The 17187-nt window shown below is 43.6% G+C and overlaps 1 protein-coding gene across 1 annotated transcript in view; it reads right to left on the bottom strand.

The window, feature by feature from the left end:
• Positions 1 to 16398, bottom strand: part of Baiap2l1 (BAR/IMD domain containing adaptor protein 2 like 1) — an 86088-nt gene extending 69690 nt beyond the window's left edge. The window contains exon 1 of the mRNA XM_052167897.1: positions 16088 to 16398. Coding sequence (XP_052023857.1) covers positions 16088 to 16138 — 51 coding nt within the window. The 5' untranslated portion in view covers positions 16139 to 16398. The remainder of the gene's footprint in view (positions 1 to 16087) is intronic.
• Between the last annotated feature and the right edge of the window lie 789 nt (positions 16399 to 17187).

Below are 17187 nucleotides of genomic sequence, written 5' to 3'. Positions count from 1 at the left end.
ATTAAAAGTTATACTTCTGAGACCTGGCCACAGAAGTATTTTGCAGAAATGACTAATATCAATATCTTCTAACAGATGGCAAAAGCAATTCTGGGTGGGTGGATGTCATCTAATCAGCTGGAAGGCCTTAGCAAAACTGAGGTGCCCCTGTGATACTTGGGAACTGTGTCACCTTCCAGCCCGACACAGTGCTCACTCACCACCTCCCACAATCATATAAGTCAACCTCCTAAAACACTTTCTACTCTTTTTATCCCTGTTTTTGTTTTTGTTTTTTTTGTTTTTGTTTTTGAGACAGGGTTTCTGTATATATACACCAGGCTATTCTCAAACTCCGAAATCTGTCTGGTTCTGCCTCCCAAGAGCTGGGATTAAAAGCATCCCACCACTACCTGGCTAACATTTTGCACTTTTATTAGACGCACATGCAAATGTATACATACACATTATATAAAAACATGCATTTTGTCCATATATTTCTCCACTGATAGAAAGTTGATTCTTACAAGCTTGTGTAACCATCAGTCATGAGGTAATAAACTGCATTCTTCCTATATGCAGAGGTAAGAATTTATCTGAAAATAGAATATCTGAGACACAGAGTAGGTAATGGATTTTATTACATATCACCAAGGGAGAAAGAGGCTGCAGCAATTTATACTTCTATAACTTTCTACACAAAAATACTATTTTATCCAAACATCTTCACCAATATTTTTGATTATACTGTTTGTCTACTCGATTGTAAAGGGCAAGACCTCTACAAAAGTACCAAAAGCTATTTTTAATTTCAGTGTTAAATATATATATTTTAATATACACACAGTGGCTGGAGTTATATCTCAGTAGAGTGTTTGTCTTACATGCATGAGGTTCTATGTTTAAACCTCAGCACCCAAAAACAAAAATAAAAAACAAAATAACCCCCCCTCCAAGACTATACATGTAAAAATCATCTAATCAGAAGAAGAAACCCAACATAAGGCAGATCCTGGTAAGATTTAATAGATTTATCTTTAGTTCTTATGTTTGGTTTCTGTCTTTTTAGCAGCATGGTACGAGGAAGGGATATTTCAAACTGGGCCATTCCTGGCAACTGAACTCACACTACCCCCAGCCACTATGTTCCAGGTCCTTCATAAGTTGCAAATCTCAAAGAGCCAAATCCATTATTTGCTCTTCCCAGCTGAAGGCTCTGGCGCTGGACACCAGGCCTACTGGGTCTCAGCTCAGCTCTCAGACACCTACCCTGGCCCTCGTCTTCCCCAGGCAGGGCAACGGCTGCCTCCCTCTCTCCTTGCTTTTGCTGTGTTCCTGGATCTATTTTCCAGTGCTTGCTGTTACCACACGTGATATCACCTATCTGTTCACTCCCCTGTCACCTTGTTTGAAAGCACACGTGAATTAAGGTCAAGGACCTGAGGTTAACCCCCACTGCATTGCGATCCGGGAACAGGAGCAGTGCCAACCTTCAATGTCCCGCAGTGTTGAAGCCTGTATATAGAGATTTATGTGTTCGTGCTGATATGCTACTTGCGGCCCTTTCGACTCCACAGATGCATCTGAACACACTGCTACAGACACAATGGCCCAGTGGGCCAATTAGCCCTAAGATCAAGCCTGAGGTAATGGGGCCAGTGCTTGCAACTTCATTAACGCAAAGTAAAAGCTCCACTAGAGAATCATAAAAGTTACAAGGCTCTGCCCTCTGTCTACTAAGGTTTAAGAGGCTTGCAGATTCTGAAAACACCACTTAGTGCTGTCCACCTTATTCATTCAAAATGTCTGTCACTAGTTTGGGGCTCGTGATTAGGCTAGATAGCTGGTCAGAGAACACCCAAGATCTGCCTATCTCTGCTTTCCCAGGGCTGGGATTAGAAGTGTGTGTGTGTGTGTATAAATTAGTGTGTGTTCTGGGGATCAAACCTAGATTCTCATGCTTGGCTTTTGAGCTATTTCTTCAGGATAAGTCAGATGAGGTCACCTACCATCCTCACTGAACACTAGTTTAGGATGAGCAGAAAGTATTCTCAGTCTATAAAGTGTTTATGCCCATGTCCATCTCTGCAGCAATTGCCTCTCCCAGAGTAAAAATCAATTTGTCCCATTAGCAAAAAATGATAACACATCCATTTTGAGACAGATCTGCTGGATTAGCATCTGTCTTTCCAGCTATGGGTGGAGAAGGTGTTTGGCAGACATCTGTTTCCAGGAAAATATAACCTTACTATGTCCTTCTATAAAGGAAACTTCCATAGGAAATATCCAGCCCCAGAGAAAATCCTCCACTGATCATTTTCCCTTCTCCTATAAACCAGGTTTTGGTTACACAGAATTACTTCTGCCAAAGTAATCCTTTAGGGTACAAAGGTCATGCAGGGGCCTATAGGAGCACATGGATCTGTCTGTCTCTAGCAACGTGGCCTGAGTGAAAAGAAGCTACGGGAACAGTGGACAGTGAAGCACAGGAACAGCCCTCTATTGGTTGTAGAATGTTACTGGCACTTAAGGGAGCACCTATTAGGTCCTGTGATTCCCAATAATCAATCAAGAAATCAGAAGCCAGTGTTATCACCCAGAACACAAGGTCTATACTGTCAGGTTCGACCCAGTGTCTGAACTCCTGGGTTTACAGTTCAGTTGGTAGAGCGCATACCATGCCTTGTCCAACCACAGAACACAAGTGGTATAGGCCTATAATCCCAGCACTTGGGAAGTAGAGGCAGTAAGATTGGGAATTCAAGGCTAGCCTTTGCTACATGAAGTCAGCCAGGGCTACCTGAGGCCCAGCTTTAAACAAACAATAAAGAAACAGATAGCAGTGAGGTATTCTCCACTTGTTTAGGCAACAAGGACTTGCCTGAAGCTAAAGCACAAGCAAATCAACAAAAAGGCTCCCGGCTACAGAGGAAGGTATGAGAAGGCGGCCCTACCTTCTCTAGTAAGGCTGCTAAGAAAATTATTTTTGAGAGCATTCAAATCAGCATGCTAACTTATAAAATCTAGGTTCTCAATTATTAAAAAACAAAGCCATGGGAGATGTGGAGGTGCACATCTGTTATTCCAGCACTACGGAAGTTAACGGACGCAAGCGAAAGGAAGTGTGCATTCCAGAGGTTTGGAATACATAGGAAGACCCTGTCCAAAAACAAAGAAAGAAAATGGCTGGTGAGATCGCTAGGCAGGTAAAGATGCTTACAACCCGAAGACCTGAGTTTGATCCCTGGGATCCACACAGTACACAGAGAGAAACAACTCTCAGAAAGTGTCCTCTGAAAACACACACACACACACACACACACACACACACACACACACAATGCCATGTTCACATGACTTAAATGAAAAACAAGATCAACCAGAAAAACAAACAAACATGGAAGGATATAATCAGCAGGGATGGCACAGGCTATATTGACAACTCTTGGGAGACTGAGGCAGGAGAATCGAGAGTTCAGAGCCAGCCTGGGCTAGTGAGGCATTGTCCCCAAAACGGGATTTTAGAATCCTGTTCCAGACTTCAACCAACTTTTAGAGTATGAACTTCAGAGAGAAGGTATCTATGACTAAAATAAAAACTACTCAAAATTCCAACTACAACAGTAGTTTCCATTATTGCTTGACTTGTAGCGGTTTGTTTTGTTTGCCAGAATGGGAGGGCAAAGCTTCCTAGTCTAAATAAAGTACAGTACTGTCAGTCAGACAATTTTGAATGTGGAAGTAACATTCCAACCAGAATCTGAAAATGTGCTTTTGCTTCTGGTATTTTCCAGAAATAAAAATAAATATGAGAATGAATGGATCGTGGCAAGAACTGGAGAATATGCGTACTTAAATTTCATTCTGCCAACTCCATAAAGCTCTCCCACTGAGATATTTACAGCATAAATAGACATTGTATAAGCTTTATTAGAAGCCCACACCAAGCTTGGCCCTATGCTAGGCCCATTCATCTACAAAGATGAATGAAGAGAGTTCTAGTCGCATGGCTTCATAGAGATGGGCATGAAAGATACTAAGGCAAACCAAATGGAGAGGAAGAAAAATAAAAATGCAAATACTGGACTGGGAGATGGTTCTTGTGGTCAAAGAAAGAAGAGCTGGGTTTCAACCCCTGAAACCAACAGGAAAGCTGGTTGCAGTGCGGCACCTGTAACCCCAGTGTATTCCTACGAGGAGACAGGAGGTGAAGACAGCAGAGTTCCCCCAAGGCTTCCAGGCCAACACAATAGCAAAACAACAGAGACCTGTCCTAAATAAGGTAAACGGTCAGGACAGACATGGGAGGCTGTCCTCTGATCTCTGTATGTGTGGCAGGCACACACTAAACTCATTTACATGCACAAGCATATACACACTGCATATATACAAATGTTTTAAGTGTTATTCACATATCATTTTGAAATGCACATCATTTTGAAATATGTAATTTTATTATATTGAAAAGGCATATATGGGGGCCAGTAAGATGGCTCAGTACGGTAAAGGGGCTTGCCACTAAGCCTAATAACTTGAGTTCACTCTCTGGGACCAACAAGCTGGAAGGAGAGAACCAACTCCAGAATATTATCCTCTAACCTCTGAAAGTATGTCATCGCATACACATATACCCCCCAAATAATTAATTAAAAGGCAATCGTTAAAGGAATGATAATTGGGTTTAGAGGAACCACCAATGGAAACATACTCTGAAGGAGTAACTAGACCTCAGGGAAGTGGTCTGACCTGCATGCCTGCCGCTAGCTCTTCCTGCTTGCTGTTTTTAAAACATATGACCGGGGATAAAAGGCAAGCAATAAGCCAGACATAGCTTTAATCCCAGCACTCAGGAGGCAGAGGCAGGAGGATTTCTGTGACCTCCAGGCCAGCAAGAGTGGCAGACTGTTTAAAAACAATGGATCAGCAGGAAAGGGTGGTTTATATGCTATGCTGAAATTTGTTTAGAAATTCCCCCAAAGTACTTAAGAGCAACAGGGACTTTATCAGATCAAAGCATGCTCATTTCGTACAAGCATTGTTTGTTGTTTTAAGTTTATCAGTTCCTTCCAAATACCATTTTTATCTGTGGAATAACTCTAGTGAGTCCCTGTCAAAGAGACAGGTCATTCTGATGTGCATTAAAATTGTATGCCTTGAAATCAGAGAAAAATAAATCAAAATTCAAATAATTTTGAGACAATTCATGATCTTTACTTATACTCTTAGACTGAAGGACAAGGAATAAAAATCTCTTTTAAATATATGCTTTTTAGATATATGTGTATGCATCTGTGCCTGATTGTGGGTATGTGCATGTGAATGTGGCTACCACAAAAATCAGAGGGTGTTGGATCCCCTGGATCTAGAGTACCAGTGTGGGTGCAGGAAACTCAACTTGGGTCCTCTGCAAGGGCATTACGCAGTCTTAACCATGGAGCCATCTCTACAGCCCCTAACTTGTATAATTTTTGAGTTTCATCGACTTCTTTGAATAGCCAATTTCTCAAGAACGTCTTACAAATTGCCTTGAAAAAAAAAAAGCAACTTTTCTCAAATAAAATCATTTCCTTTGGTCCAAGTGGAAAACAAAACAAAGTCCAAAGGAAAGCATAAACAGATGGCCTGGAGGTAGGCCTGGGATCCGGGCTACCCAGAAGGCTGAAGCAGGAGATCTGGAGTTCAAGGACAGCCTAGGCAATTTTGTGAGACCCTACCTCAAAAGTAAAGAGGGCCCGAATGCAGCTCAAGAGGTAGAGCCTGCAAGTGTGACTCAGGAGTAAACACTCCCTAGAATGGAGGAACCTGCCATGTTGTCCATAATACTGCCAAAATGAGAAAAGAAAACGATAAGGGAACAGAAAGGCAGTGCTCCTCTGGGACAGGTCAAGGAAGCCATCGGTGGCTCAGGGCAGGAGCTGGGAGGGTGACACACTGCCAGCATTGTCCTGTCTTTAGCTATACAGACCACGCTGCCTTACTCTACTGTGGTTTCTGGTGGTGACCACAGAGCCTGGGTACAGCTGTGGGTCTGCAGAAAACAGCTGAAGAAAAGTGTGGATGCTTGTGGTAAGCTTGGCAGATGCGTAACAGATAACAGGTGCTGGAAACAAGGCTGTTGTTTACTACGGCCGCTGTCTCAGTCCCCTCGGTTAAGGAGCACGGGACAATTGTAGTCACAGGAATGTGAGGAGTACCAATCTCCACTATTTATCTTATTTACACTGTGTGGAAGCAGGTTTATGTGCCTGTAAACATGAGGGGCCGGAGACGATGGGGTATCTTGCTCTATCGCTGTCTTCTTCCTGGAAAACCAGGCCTGAATCTAGAGCTAGGTTAGTGGCCAGTGGTTCCTGCCATCCTCCTGCCTCCACCCTGCACAGTGCTGCTGTTATAGACAAGCGCATAGCCATGCCCAGGATTTCTATGGGAGCTGAATTAGAACTCAGTTCCCCATGCTTTCACAACAAGCTGTCTTACTCACTCAGCCATTTCTCCATACTCGATTTATTTTTATTTCTAGGATTTCATGCATGCTAGGCAATGACCGACCATGAGCTGCACCTCCAGATCATTTGCCAACATTTCATTTAAAAAAAAAAATCGGAACAACAAAACTTAAGTATAAGGAATTATTGCGGGGCATAGTGGTGCATGCCTGTAATCCCAGCAACAAAACTTAAGTATAAGGAATTATTGCGGGGCATAGTGGTGCATGCCTGTAATCCCAGCACTTGGGAGGCAGAGGCAGGCGGATTTCTGAGTTCGAGGCCAGCCTGGTCTACAGAGTGAGTTCCAGGACAGTCAGAGCTACACAGAGAAACCCTTACTCAAAAAAAAAAAAAAAAAAAAAAAAAAAATAAGGAATTATAACTGCTATTTTCCTGGTTTGTTATTTGAGGATGTTTTCTGGTCAGAAGTGAACTATTACTCCCAGTCTCAGGAGTCAGTGTCTGATAAGCATCTGAAAGGGACAGGATTGTTGCCTGTACCTTTCTTAGCAAGCCTGAGGGTCAGCAGTTGTCTGACCTGTCATCTCTTCTCACCTACACACTCCTCACCCTGGGTGGTGTGCTCTAATCAGATGAACTTCCCCATGCCTTTTACAGGTCATCACTAGTTTTGAACCTGTGTCCAGGACACAGCTGATCCTAAACTGCTTGGCAACAGGAAAAACCTTAAAACCATCTCAAGAACTGTACTTTGAACATTTTTCAGTGTTTTAACTTCTGTTGCAACTGTAGTTTCAGATTAGTAAACATCTCAAATGCATTCCTGTTATGTGAAACTTAAGGGAAAAATCTTAAGGCTTTATCTTCAAAGGTTAACCTGCAAGACAGGTGGTGAGTACTAAGTTTTACCACAGCTCTAATAGATTTAACTGAACTGGAATCTGTATATCCATTTCTGCTTATTTTTTGGTAAACATAAAAGTAATCATTTCAGGGCCAAGGAGATGGTTCAGTGGGTAAAGGCCTTTGCCTTTAAGTCTGCTAACCCTAACCCAAGCCAGAAATCAGTTCCACATGGCGTAAGAACCAATTCCCACAAGTTGCCCCCTAACCTTCACATTTGTGCATATGTGTGTGCGCGCGCGCGCACACACACACACACACACACACACACACACACACAGAGAGAGAGAAAGCTTCTGGATTGTTTACAATTTTTGTATGAAACATTTACTTTTTTTAAAAAAAAAGCTTTATTATATGTATATAGCGTTCTGCCTGCATGCATTCCTATAGGCCAGAAGAGAGCTCCAGATCTCATTACAGATGGTTGTGAGCCACCATGTGGTTGCTGGGATTTGAACTTAGGACCTTCTGAAGAGCAGTCGGTGCTCTTAACTGCTGAGCCATCTCTCCAGCCCCCAAAACATTTACTTTTTAATGTGTGTGTTTTCATAGGTGTACTTGAGTGCGGTGACTATGGAGACCAAAAGACGGTGCTGGCTCCCCAGGAACTGGAGTTAGAGGCAGTTGTGTCTTGGGTGCTAGGAACCTAAAACTGAAGGCCTCTGTAAGGGTAGGGTTGCTATTAGCTTCCTTCCAGCCCTTGCTACTAAGTATTTTTTGTTTGGTTGGTTGGTTTTGGTTTTGGTTTTTTCAAGACAGGGTTTCTCTGTGTAGCCCTGGCTGTCCTGGAACTCACTCTGTAGACCAGGCTGGCCTCAACTCAGAAAATCTGCCTGTCTCTGCCTCACAAGTGCTGGGATTAAAGGCGTGAGCTCCTAAATTTTATAGTGAAGGGATTGTTACTGCTTCAGAACTTTCAATCTCCAAAGAACCAAATAAATGAATCAGTTGCAGCGACCAACTGGAGGGCACTCAACCCCTGCAGTTAGGGTCAAATGTGCAGTTCTCCCGGCTGTAAACCACCCTTCAGAGCGTCGCTAAGGTTTGCTCATCTATTTTACTCCCTGTTTTGGGAACAGCCTGAAAACATTTTTCCTAAAGAAAGAGAAAACTAACATTTTATCTCATTTACACTAGTCTCACCTTTATCTATAAAGATCTGTTAGTCACTGTTACAACCAGGGACTAACCGGAAAGAGAATCAAAGTAGAGAAAAACAGAGAATATGGAATGAAGGCTGATGAAAATAGGAACAGAAGCACATAGGTCTGAAGGCTCACAAGGCCATGTGCTCACTCTGTTAAATACCCATCCATTCCAGATTATAAACTACACCAGTCATGGAGACATGCCATCTCAGGTGTTCTAGACAATGTCCGTAATCTATACAGTGTTGACAGATATGTTTTTCTGCAACAAATACATGAAATCTCTCTCTGGATTTAAAAAAAAAAAGAAAGAAAAAGGAAGTGGCTTTAAAATATCTCTGTAACTGGCCAAGAGTTCAGTGTAAAGTGCATTCACACAATGCAAATGTCAGTATTATTATTTGGGGCAAACCTCAGGCCCACAGCGCCCTTCTGGGAATTTAACTTTTGGAAATCAACCTGGATTAGGGAGGCCAAAGCTTTATCTGCAGCCGTGCCCACTGCAGTGTCTTAATAGCAACCTACTGGCAATGATCTATATCTAACAACAGGGCTGGATCAATAACTCATGATGAAGAGTTTCAGAATACTGTGGAGTCATCAAAAGGCTGAAGTACCAAATACTGACATGGAACTATGTACTGAAAAGCATTGATACAAGAGTTAGTGTTGTCTGTGCATTATGAGACTCCAGGTGACTTATTTTTAGAATTTTCATAGGAATTTTGGAAATATTCTGCTATTAGAGGAAAAATCATTTCCAAAATCCTCTAACTTGACTAATATATACAAACACTATGGGAAATGCAGAAAATTATACTTTTCAGGACTTGCTCTCAAGCATATACAATTACAATGAAATCAGGATAAAGACTCGAATTAAAAAGAACATTTCTGGCCAGGTGTGGTAGCACATGCCTTTAATCTCTGAGTCTGAGGACAGCGTGGTCTGCATAGTGAATTCTAGGCCAGTCTAGGATTTATTCTAGGCCAGTCTAGGATTTATACAGCGAGACTGTCTCCAAACCACTACCACCACCACCACCGAACAAAACGTTTTCTGGACTACAGAGATGGTGCAGTTGATATAGTAACTACCCAGCAGGCATGAGGACTGAATTGGGATCCTGGGCACCATGTGACACCAAGTGTGGCAGCCATATCTATAATCCTAGTTCAGGGGGTGGAGACCCAGGGACGGGAGGGTCTCTAGAGCTCATTGGTCAGCTAGTTTAACATGATTGATGAGCTCCAGGTTTAGTGAGAGACCTGTCTAAAACACAGGGAAAAGTAATTGAGGATGACACCTGATGCTGCATATGGTCTCCAAATACATGAATCCACATTATGTATACATCCACACAAGTATGTACGTACAAGCTCCCCCGACAAAGAATAGCAGGTAGACAGAGACACAAAACTTTCCTTTAGCAGATATCAGTCCTGAAATTTCTTGAATAAACTATAACTCACTGAAACTTCCCTCGCTGTACACTAAAGGATGCTGGCCAGCCATCTTACCAAACAGGTGCTAAACTCCTTAGTAACAAAGTGTGCTTTAAAAGCAAAAAGCAAACTACTATTTGCTTTTATATTTTATTTTACCTCACTGGGCTGGTCCCATTTGTATTTGACACCTGGCAACTCTTCCTGCTGTTCCCTGACACAGTGTTCTTACACCCTCCTTTTTAGTCATTGGATAACTAACAGCAAGTGATCTAGACTTCTGCAAATCTCATTTTATCTTCAGGATACCTGAAGAAAAAAAGTGTTACAGGAAAGATAGAAATGCCAAATAATGTAAAGAGCTACAGAATAAATATACTAAATATACCTCAGAGATCAGTTGTTTTTACTTTTTAAAAACAGTTGATTTTATATAAATATAAATATAAATATAAATATATATATATATATGGTATGTATGTGTGTATATATGTGTTTGTGTGTGTATGTGTATGTGTGTTTGTATGTATGTGTGCAGGTGCCCAAGAGGCCAGAAGAGAACACAGGCTCTTTGGAGCTGGAGTTGCAGACAGTTGTGAGCCCCCAGCATGGGTGCTGGGGTCTAAACTTGGGTCCTCGGGAAGAGCAGTTCACACCTGAATCGCTGAGCTGTCTCTCCAGCACTTGTTTTTTACTTTTCTGAGACAGTGTCTTACTCTGTGGCCAGGGCTGTTCTTAACTCACAGCAATTCTCCTGCCTTAGCGCTGTGTTCAAAGGGGTATCCCAGTACTCTCAGCTAGAAAGGCATTTTAAAGCTTTACATGCAGATTTGACTATCCTCTCTGGAGACCAAGCTGACCCTTCCACTTCCACAACCCCCATTACACTCAAGCTGAGAAGACAAACAAGGAAACACATGCCCTGACGGCTTACTCTACCCAATAAAAGAACAACAACAAAAAACATCTCAGTTTCTTATTTAAAGGTCTGTTCAAAGTATGGCTATGATGATGAATTTCCAGAAAAGAGAAAATTTCAGTGACATTTTTAGATCACCGAATTATGAAAATCTATTTGCTGTGTGCATTCGTTAGTCACCAGAAACTGAATCACTCTTCAGAGGCTGGGGGTGTAAATGACTGAAGCTGGTCACTCAGGCTCCAGGTCTGTTTCTCAATTTTAAAATGGCTGGTGCTGGGCTGAGGTTAAGAGCATTGGCTGTTGCTCTTTGAGAGGACCTGGTTCAATTCCCAGTATCCACATGGCCGCTCACAACTGTCTCTAATCCAACATCCTCACACAGTCATACATGCAATACATATGAAATTAAATAAATAAATAGGCTGGTGCTGAAGACGGCTCAACAGTTAAAAGCCCTCACTGCTCTTGCAGACAAGCAGGGCTCAATTCCCAGCACCCACAAGGCAGCTCAAAACAACCTGGAACTCTAGTTCCAGAGGCTCTGACACCCTCTTCCAGTCAAGACACCAGATATGCATGCGGCGCATACATATACAAGTAAGTAAACACACACAGAAAATAAAAGTTTAAATAGATCTTTAGAACATGGTAATAAATAAAGAATCCACAGCTACCTTTGGAGGTAGATGTCGTCAAAGGAGGGAGCAGAGATCTGAACACAGGATTAAACACTTAAATTGATTAAATGTGCAGTGGTTCAACAAATACACCTTTGTACCAGGAACTGTTCTAGGTGCTTGAAATACAACAAAACAAAGGTATTTACCTTAAGCGGCTCACATTCCCATCGGGGAGGGAGGAGAGGCGAACAAACACAATGAGTAAACGTATATCTTCCAGTTATAAATTTTATGGGGGAAAAAGAAAAGTAGCTTGAGGTGGGGCTGGAAAACAGATTGGTAATTTTAAGAGAGTTAAATAAAGAGGCCTTCCTGAAAAACTGACATTTCCTGACTGCTTTGTGTGAAACATTTTCTTATATTATTTTCCTTCTTGAGATGGGGATCTTATTGTGTGCCCTGAGCTCACTTTACAAACCAAGTTGGGCTTGAACTCACAGAGATCCGCTTGCCTCCCTGTCTCCTGAGTCAGAGAGGGTGGGAAATGACTCAGTGATAAAGCGTTTCTTTCTAGAAGCATAAGAACTTTAGACTCCCAGCAACGAAGTAAAAAGTTAGAGGAGGCAGTGTGAGCCTGAGATCCCAGGACTGGTGAGTCAAAGACAGGAGTGTATCGGGGCTCGCTAGCCAGCCAGTCAGTCTAGCCAACACCGTGCATCGAGAGAGCATGTCTCAAAGATGAGGTGGAAAGGGACTGAGGAAGACACTTGATGCAACCTCTTGTTATCCATTACCTACACACGTGTACACATGTGTACACACACACACACACACACCATTTTCAATTGTTTCGTGGTACCATAAATAATTTTGTTAAGATTGAAAAGGATCTCAATCTTAGAACTTTTAAAATTATGGTTGGTGCTAAATGTCTGTTTTTTTTTTTTAATCTACTATATATTTGGTTTTATTTGTTCTCCAGTTATCATTCTAGATCCCCTAGAACTGGAGATATAGGGAGTTGTAAGCCATCCTCCATGGATGCTAGAAACAGAATTCAAGTCCTCTGGAAGAGCAGTAAATTCTGAACCACCTCTCCAGCTTTTGCATACATAGTTCCCTAAGTTGTATACACTGCACCTTAGTTCTTTAATAGAACGCACCTTTGTTCATGGCACTGGGTAAAGGTTGTGTCTGTGGTCCTTTCCCTCTTTCCTTAGTGAGAGTCATGTTCTTCCTTCACACAGGTAGGATGCCCTTGGTGATACTACATTCATGCTTTCCCAGTCTCCTAAGACCTTGAAATCCTAACTGCTAGAAAAGTCGTGGTTCCTCTTAAGCAAAGGTTTTTGAACTTTGCCTCATCCTTATCCACCAAAGCAAGTTCTTATCAGAAAAACATGCAAAAGTCACAAGAACGCCTTCGAGGGCAAATTCTGAGCACACTACAGGCTAAGGGAAGGAGACTGGTTATCTTTGGCTAAACTCAAATGATCAACTTTTTCTTTCAGGGCCTATTATCATGCTATTTATGAAACAGTAAGATATAGCATCCTTCTGGGAGTCTGCATGGATATCCAGTAAACATTTATCTAAAAACATGCCAATGGATAGATATACATTTAAGGATATCTGATACTACACAGAGAATCACACACTACTTTACCAATCTCCCATTGCCCTAAAGAATTTATTCCTTTATTTAAAAGGTATTTGAGAGCTGGGCAGTGGTGGCGCACGCCTGTGATCCCAGCACTCTAGGAGGCAGAGGCTGGCGGATTTCTGAGTTCGAGGCAAGCCTGGCCTACAGCGTGAGTTCCAGGACAGCCAGGGCTATACAGAGAAACCCTGTCTGGGGGGGGGGGGTGTTAAGGTATTTGAGTATTAGAAAAAATAAAAACAACAACAACACACACACACCTAAAACTTTTGTAAACGCACCTGGTTAGGGTGTGTTTTTATTAGTAAAATATTGTAGATTGCCAGGTAACACAAAGAAATCTGTTTTTAAAAGAATGCCATTCATCAACACTGTCAGTAGAAATTTTGCAATACTGCACTTAAATGTTTCAGCCTTGATTATAATAAAAGGCTTTTCGGGCTTCCAATCACCCCCATAAATGTAAATTTAAGTGTGAATATCCTTAGAGTCAAATTATGGGCTAGCTGCCTTCACTTTGTTTTATAGGTATAGAAATCTCCTGTCTAGTGCTGTGATTTTTTTTTTTAAATCCCATTATCTCCGAATTTAAAAAAAAAAAAAAAACTAACCCCAAAAATATTAAGAAAAAGCTGGTTAAAATCAGTTGATATTTAGAAAGCTTTTGAAATGTTTCAACACTTGGAGATGGAAACCAATAACATACCAGTCTCTCTCATCTTCAATCTATTACAGCCTTTCAAAACTGAAAATGAGCTATTATGGTGGTGTACTCTTTCAATCCCAGCACTGGGGAGGCTGAGGCAGAAAAATCAGGAGTCTGAGGCGAGCCTGGGATACATAGTGAGTTCCCAGGGAAGCTGGCCTGGACTGCTGCACACACAAGAGCATCTCAAAAAAAGAGGAAAAAACAACGACAAAATAGCTAGGAGTTGTAGTGCTTTAACCCCAGCCCTTGGGAGGAGGCAGAGGAAGGTGGACTTCTGAATCTGAGGTCAGCCTGGTCTCCATATCAAATTCTAGGCCAATTAGGGCTACACAGTGAACCCCTGTCTTTAAATAAAGAAAAACAAAACACCCCCAAAAAGACTTACTATGCCTTATGTCTACAAATGGGGATAAAACAGAACAATTTTCCTCTTGCTCCAGTTCTGTGGGTAAAAAGACATGCCAAGATGGTTCGTATTTGTGGTGCTGTAATCTGCCTGCCCACACCCCAACCAAGGGTTTCTCAGTCAGAAGTGAGAAAAAGAACAGTTTACTTTGGGTATCTGATTGCTTGTCTCAAGTCGACATTTTCTTTCCAGACCAGCAAGATAAACAATTGGTTGTGTTTGAGAAACTTTACTGCGCCTGTGTTTTCCACCAAAGCAGATGCTCAGATTCCACGCACAAACTACAATAAACACCCTACATTCCTCAGTTCCGGTTTTTCCTTACCGATCATCTGAGTTCCTTGTCTGCACCACGCTAGGGCACTTTACTCCCTTACTTTGTCAGCACCCCCACACCTCCAGTCTTCAGATCATTTAAGGATGAACAATGCCAATCCAAATAGAAGGCTTTAAACATTCTAATTTCTGGCATTTCTAAAAATTGCCATGTAATTAAGGAAGCACACCAATAGGAACAAGTTTTGGTCACAGTTGTGAGCCTTCAAAATCATAATAAGACAGTCTACTTTGTCTAGAGTAAGTGTTATAGTACACACATAGAGGGTGGAGAAATTTTGGAGCTACCATGGATTCTGAAAACATTTTCATATTGCTTTAAAATTATTTTCCAGCAACTCAATAAACTCTGATTTCAGGAACTCAGACCTTGCAAATCTAGAAATTCAACTTTAGGGGGGAAAAATACCCAGAGCAATGGCCAAAGAGTGGGTTTAATCATGACTACAAGTAAATTTAAGAGAACTTTAAATCTCAGGGGTTCAGTGGGCCTAAGTGAAATTAAAACAAAAGTTGTTTTGTATTCTATTAATAGCAGATGATTAAACGCATATCTCATTTCAAATGGAATTCATTTATAAGTACTTAAAACTTACTAAACTGGCCTCTAATCCCATGTCTGTTTCTGGAAAAATTCTCTCACATAACATGCAAGTTAAGCGACCAATCACCACACGTTCTGTCAGCTTAAGTCAATTCTTATTAAAATCTCAGTGCTCTCAGACTCTACTAACCTCCCCCAAGTCATCAACGTAGAAAAAGTCCAACCGTGGGCGAACATGTTCGTAATAATTGTATATAGATGTATAAAACTATCAAAACGCTAAACAAAAAAGAAAAGAAAGAAATCAAAAGAAAAGTCAAATCGAACTTAAAAGCTACTGTATGAAAGAGTCCAAATGGGGGAGAAAGCGTTTCAAGGCTTCCCAGGAGCAGATTCCCTAGCAGCCTAGAAAATTCCCTGAGCTGAGGGAGCCAGGCTCACCTGGCGTTGGATTCCTAATTACGGAGGAGTTTCTCCCTACATTCTTGAGCGCTTTCTTTTCTCCGAGGAAACTCGAGCTTGTCTCTCTTTTTTCTCTCTCTTTCTCGCTTTTGGATCTGGGGAGGGTTTAGCCCCAGCGGTCTGACCAGCATAGTCACTGATCACAAAGAGAAGTTGGGGGTGGACAAGAACCTCTCGGGGACCCCGCAGATTGTTGTCCGAGTCACCAATCCCCTTCCCCCCAACTCTGGAAATGTGGGGTCCCTGGAAGTCTCCGAGAGTCCAAGGGGGAAGGGGAGACCCTCATCATGTAAAGTCCCTACTTTATCTCGAAAGTGAAAAAGAATCTCGACCTAGCCCGCTGGCGACAATGGTCAGCTGCTTGGCGGGGCTCACGTTCCTGGCCTCGAACCCCGGAGTCCCCCAGTCTCCGGGCCTCCCAGCCTCTGCCCTCAGCCCGGAACCACAGGGTCCCGGACCTCCCATCTCCGGTCTCGAGCTCCGCAAAGTCCCACACTTACCCGGTACGTGTTCTCCGTGAGCCGGTTCACCTCCTCCGGTCCCCGAGACATGGCTGCAGCCTCCGGGAGGGCGAGCGCGGGAGGACGCGGCGGGGCCTCGTGGCCGCCGGACTCCGGGCGGCGGGAGCGCCTAGGACTTGCGACTGAGCGGCCCTCGAGAGTCCGCCTCCTCCACAGCTGTCAGCCGGAGAGAGCCAGAGCGCGTCTCCGCTGCCAGAATGTCAAAACTTTGCGGAGCTCCGGTCCGTGAGAAGCAGTGAGGTAAACGTAGCCTGCCGCGGCTGGGACCAGCAAAGGGACGGGTAGCCCCACCTGAGGCGGGCAGAGTGGGCGGGGCTGAGCGGCCAGAGGGCGGGGCAGCCCCACCTGAGGTGGGCGGGGTCTGGGCAGAGTAAGCTGGAGTGGGCGGGGCGACTCAAGCAGAGGCAGCCTGGTGGGAGGGACGATCTGTTGGGGCAACCCGAGGTGGGAGTTGGGGGGGGCACAGGGAAGAGACTTGTAGGGCTAGGTGGGCGTGGCCTAGAGGCTCGCTAAGCTGAGCAGAAGCTCGGCCAGCGCTCGGGACTGATTGGCCCCAGCTGAGTGTGGGGGCTGAGAGGCCAACAGGAGGGAGAAGCCAAGGGGAGGGGACGCGCCCTATCCCTCCAGAAATGGGCTGATAGGCGTGGCCTAGATGGCGGATGGGCGTGGCAGAACCTAGATAGAATGGAGAGAGCGAAGTAGCTCTAGCTGTGAGCGCCGAAGTGGCGAAGTGGCCCAGCAGAGTTGAGCCGGTGGGCGCGGTCTAGCACACTGATGGGCGGTACTGATGCGAGGATGGAGTGGTTTAGGCAGACCCAGCTGAGCTAGGCTTGGAATGGAAGGGTCTTCCTCATGATGGGCGTGGCTGATCGGCGAGGTGGGTGGAGTGTACCCTCCGAAAAGGCTCTAGGACCAATGGGCCCAATGGGCCAGGCCATCTGTCCTAAGGCTTGGGGGTGGAGGTAATACCTTGGTGCGCCCTCTCCCGGCCCTCGCAGAATTCCTGCTAAGGCCCTACATTGTGGTGTCTTTTAGAACAGGACCTGGACCTTTGGGCTTCTAGGTCTAGTGTCCGCCAC

This window comes from Apodemus sylvaticus, chromosome 22, assembly GCF_947179515.1.
Source record: "Apodemus sylvaticus chromosome 22, mApoSyl1.1, whole genome shotgun sequence".
NCBI lineage: Eukaryota > Metazoa > Chordata > Mammalia > Rodentia > Muridae > Apodemus > Apodemus sylvaticus.
The sequence above is the reverse complement of the archived record's forward strand: the minus strand, read 5'-3'. Positions and strand labels throughout refer to the sequence as shown.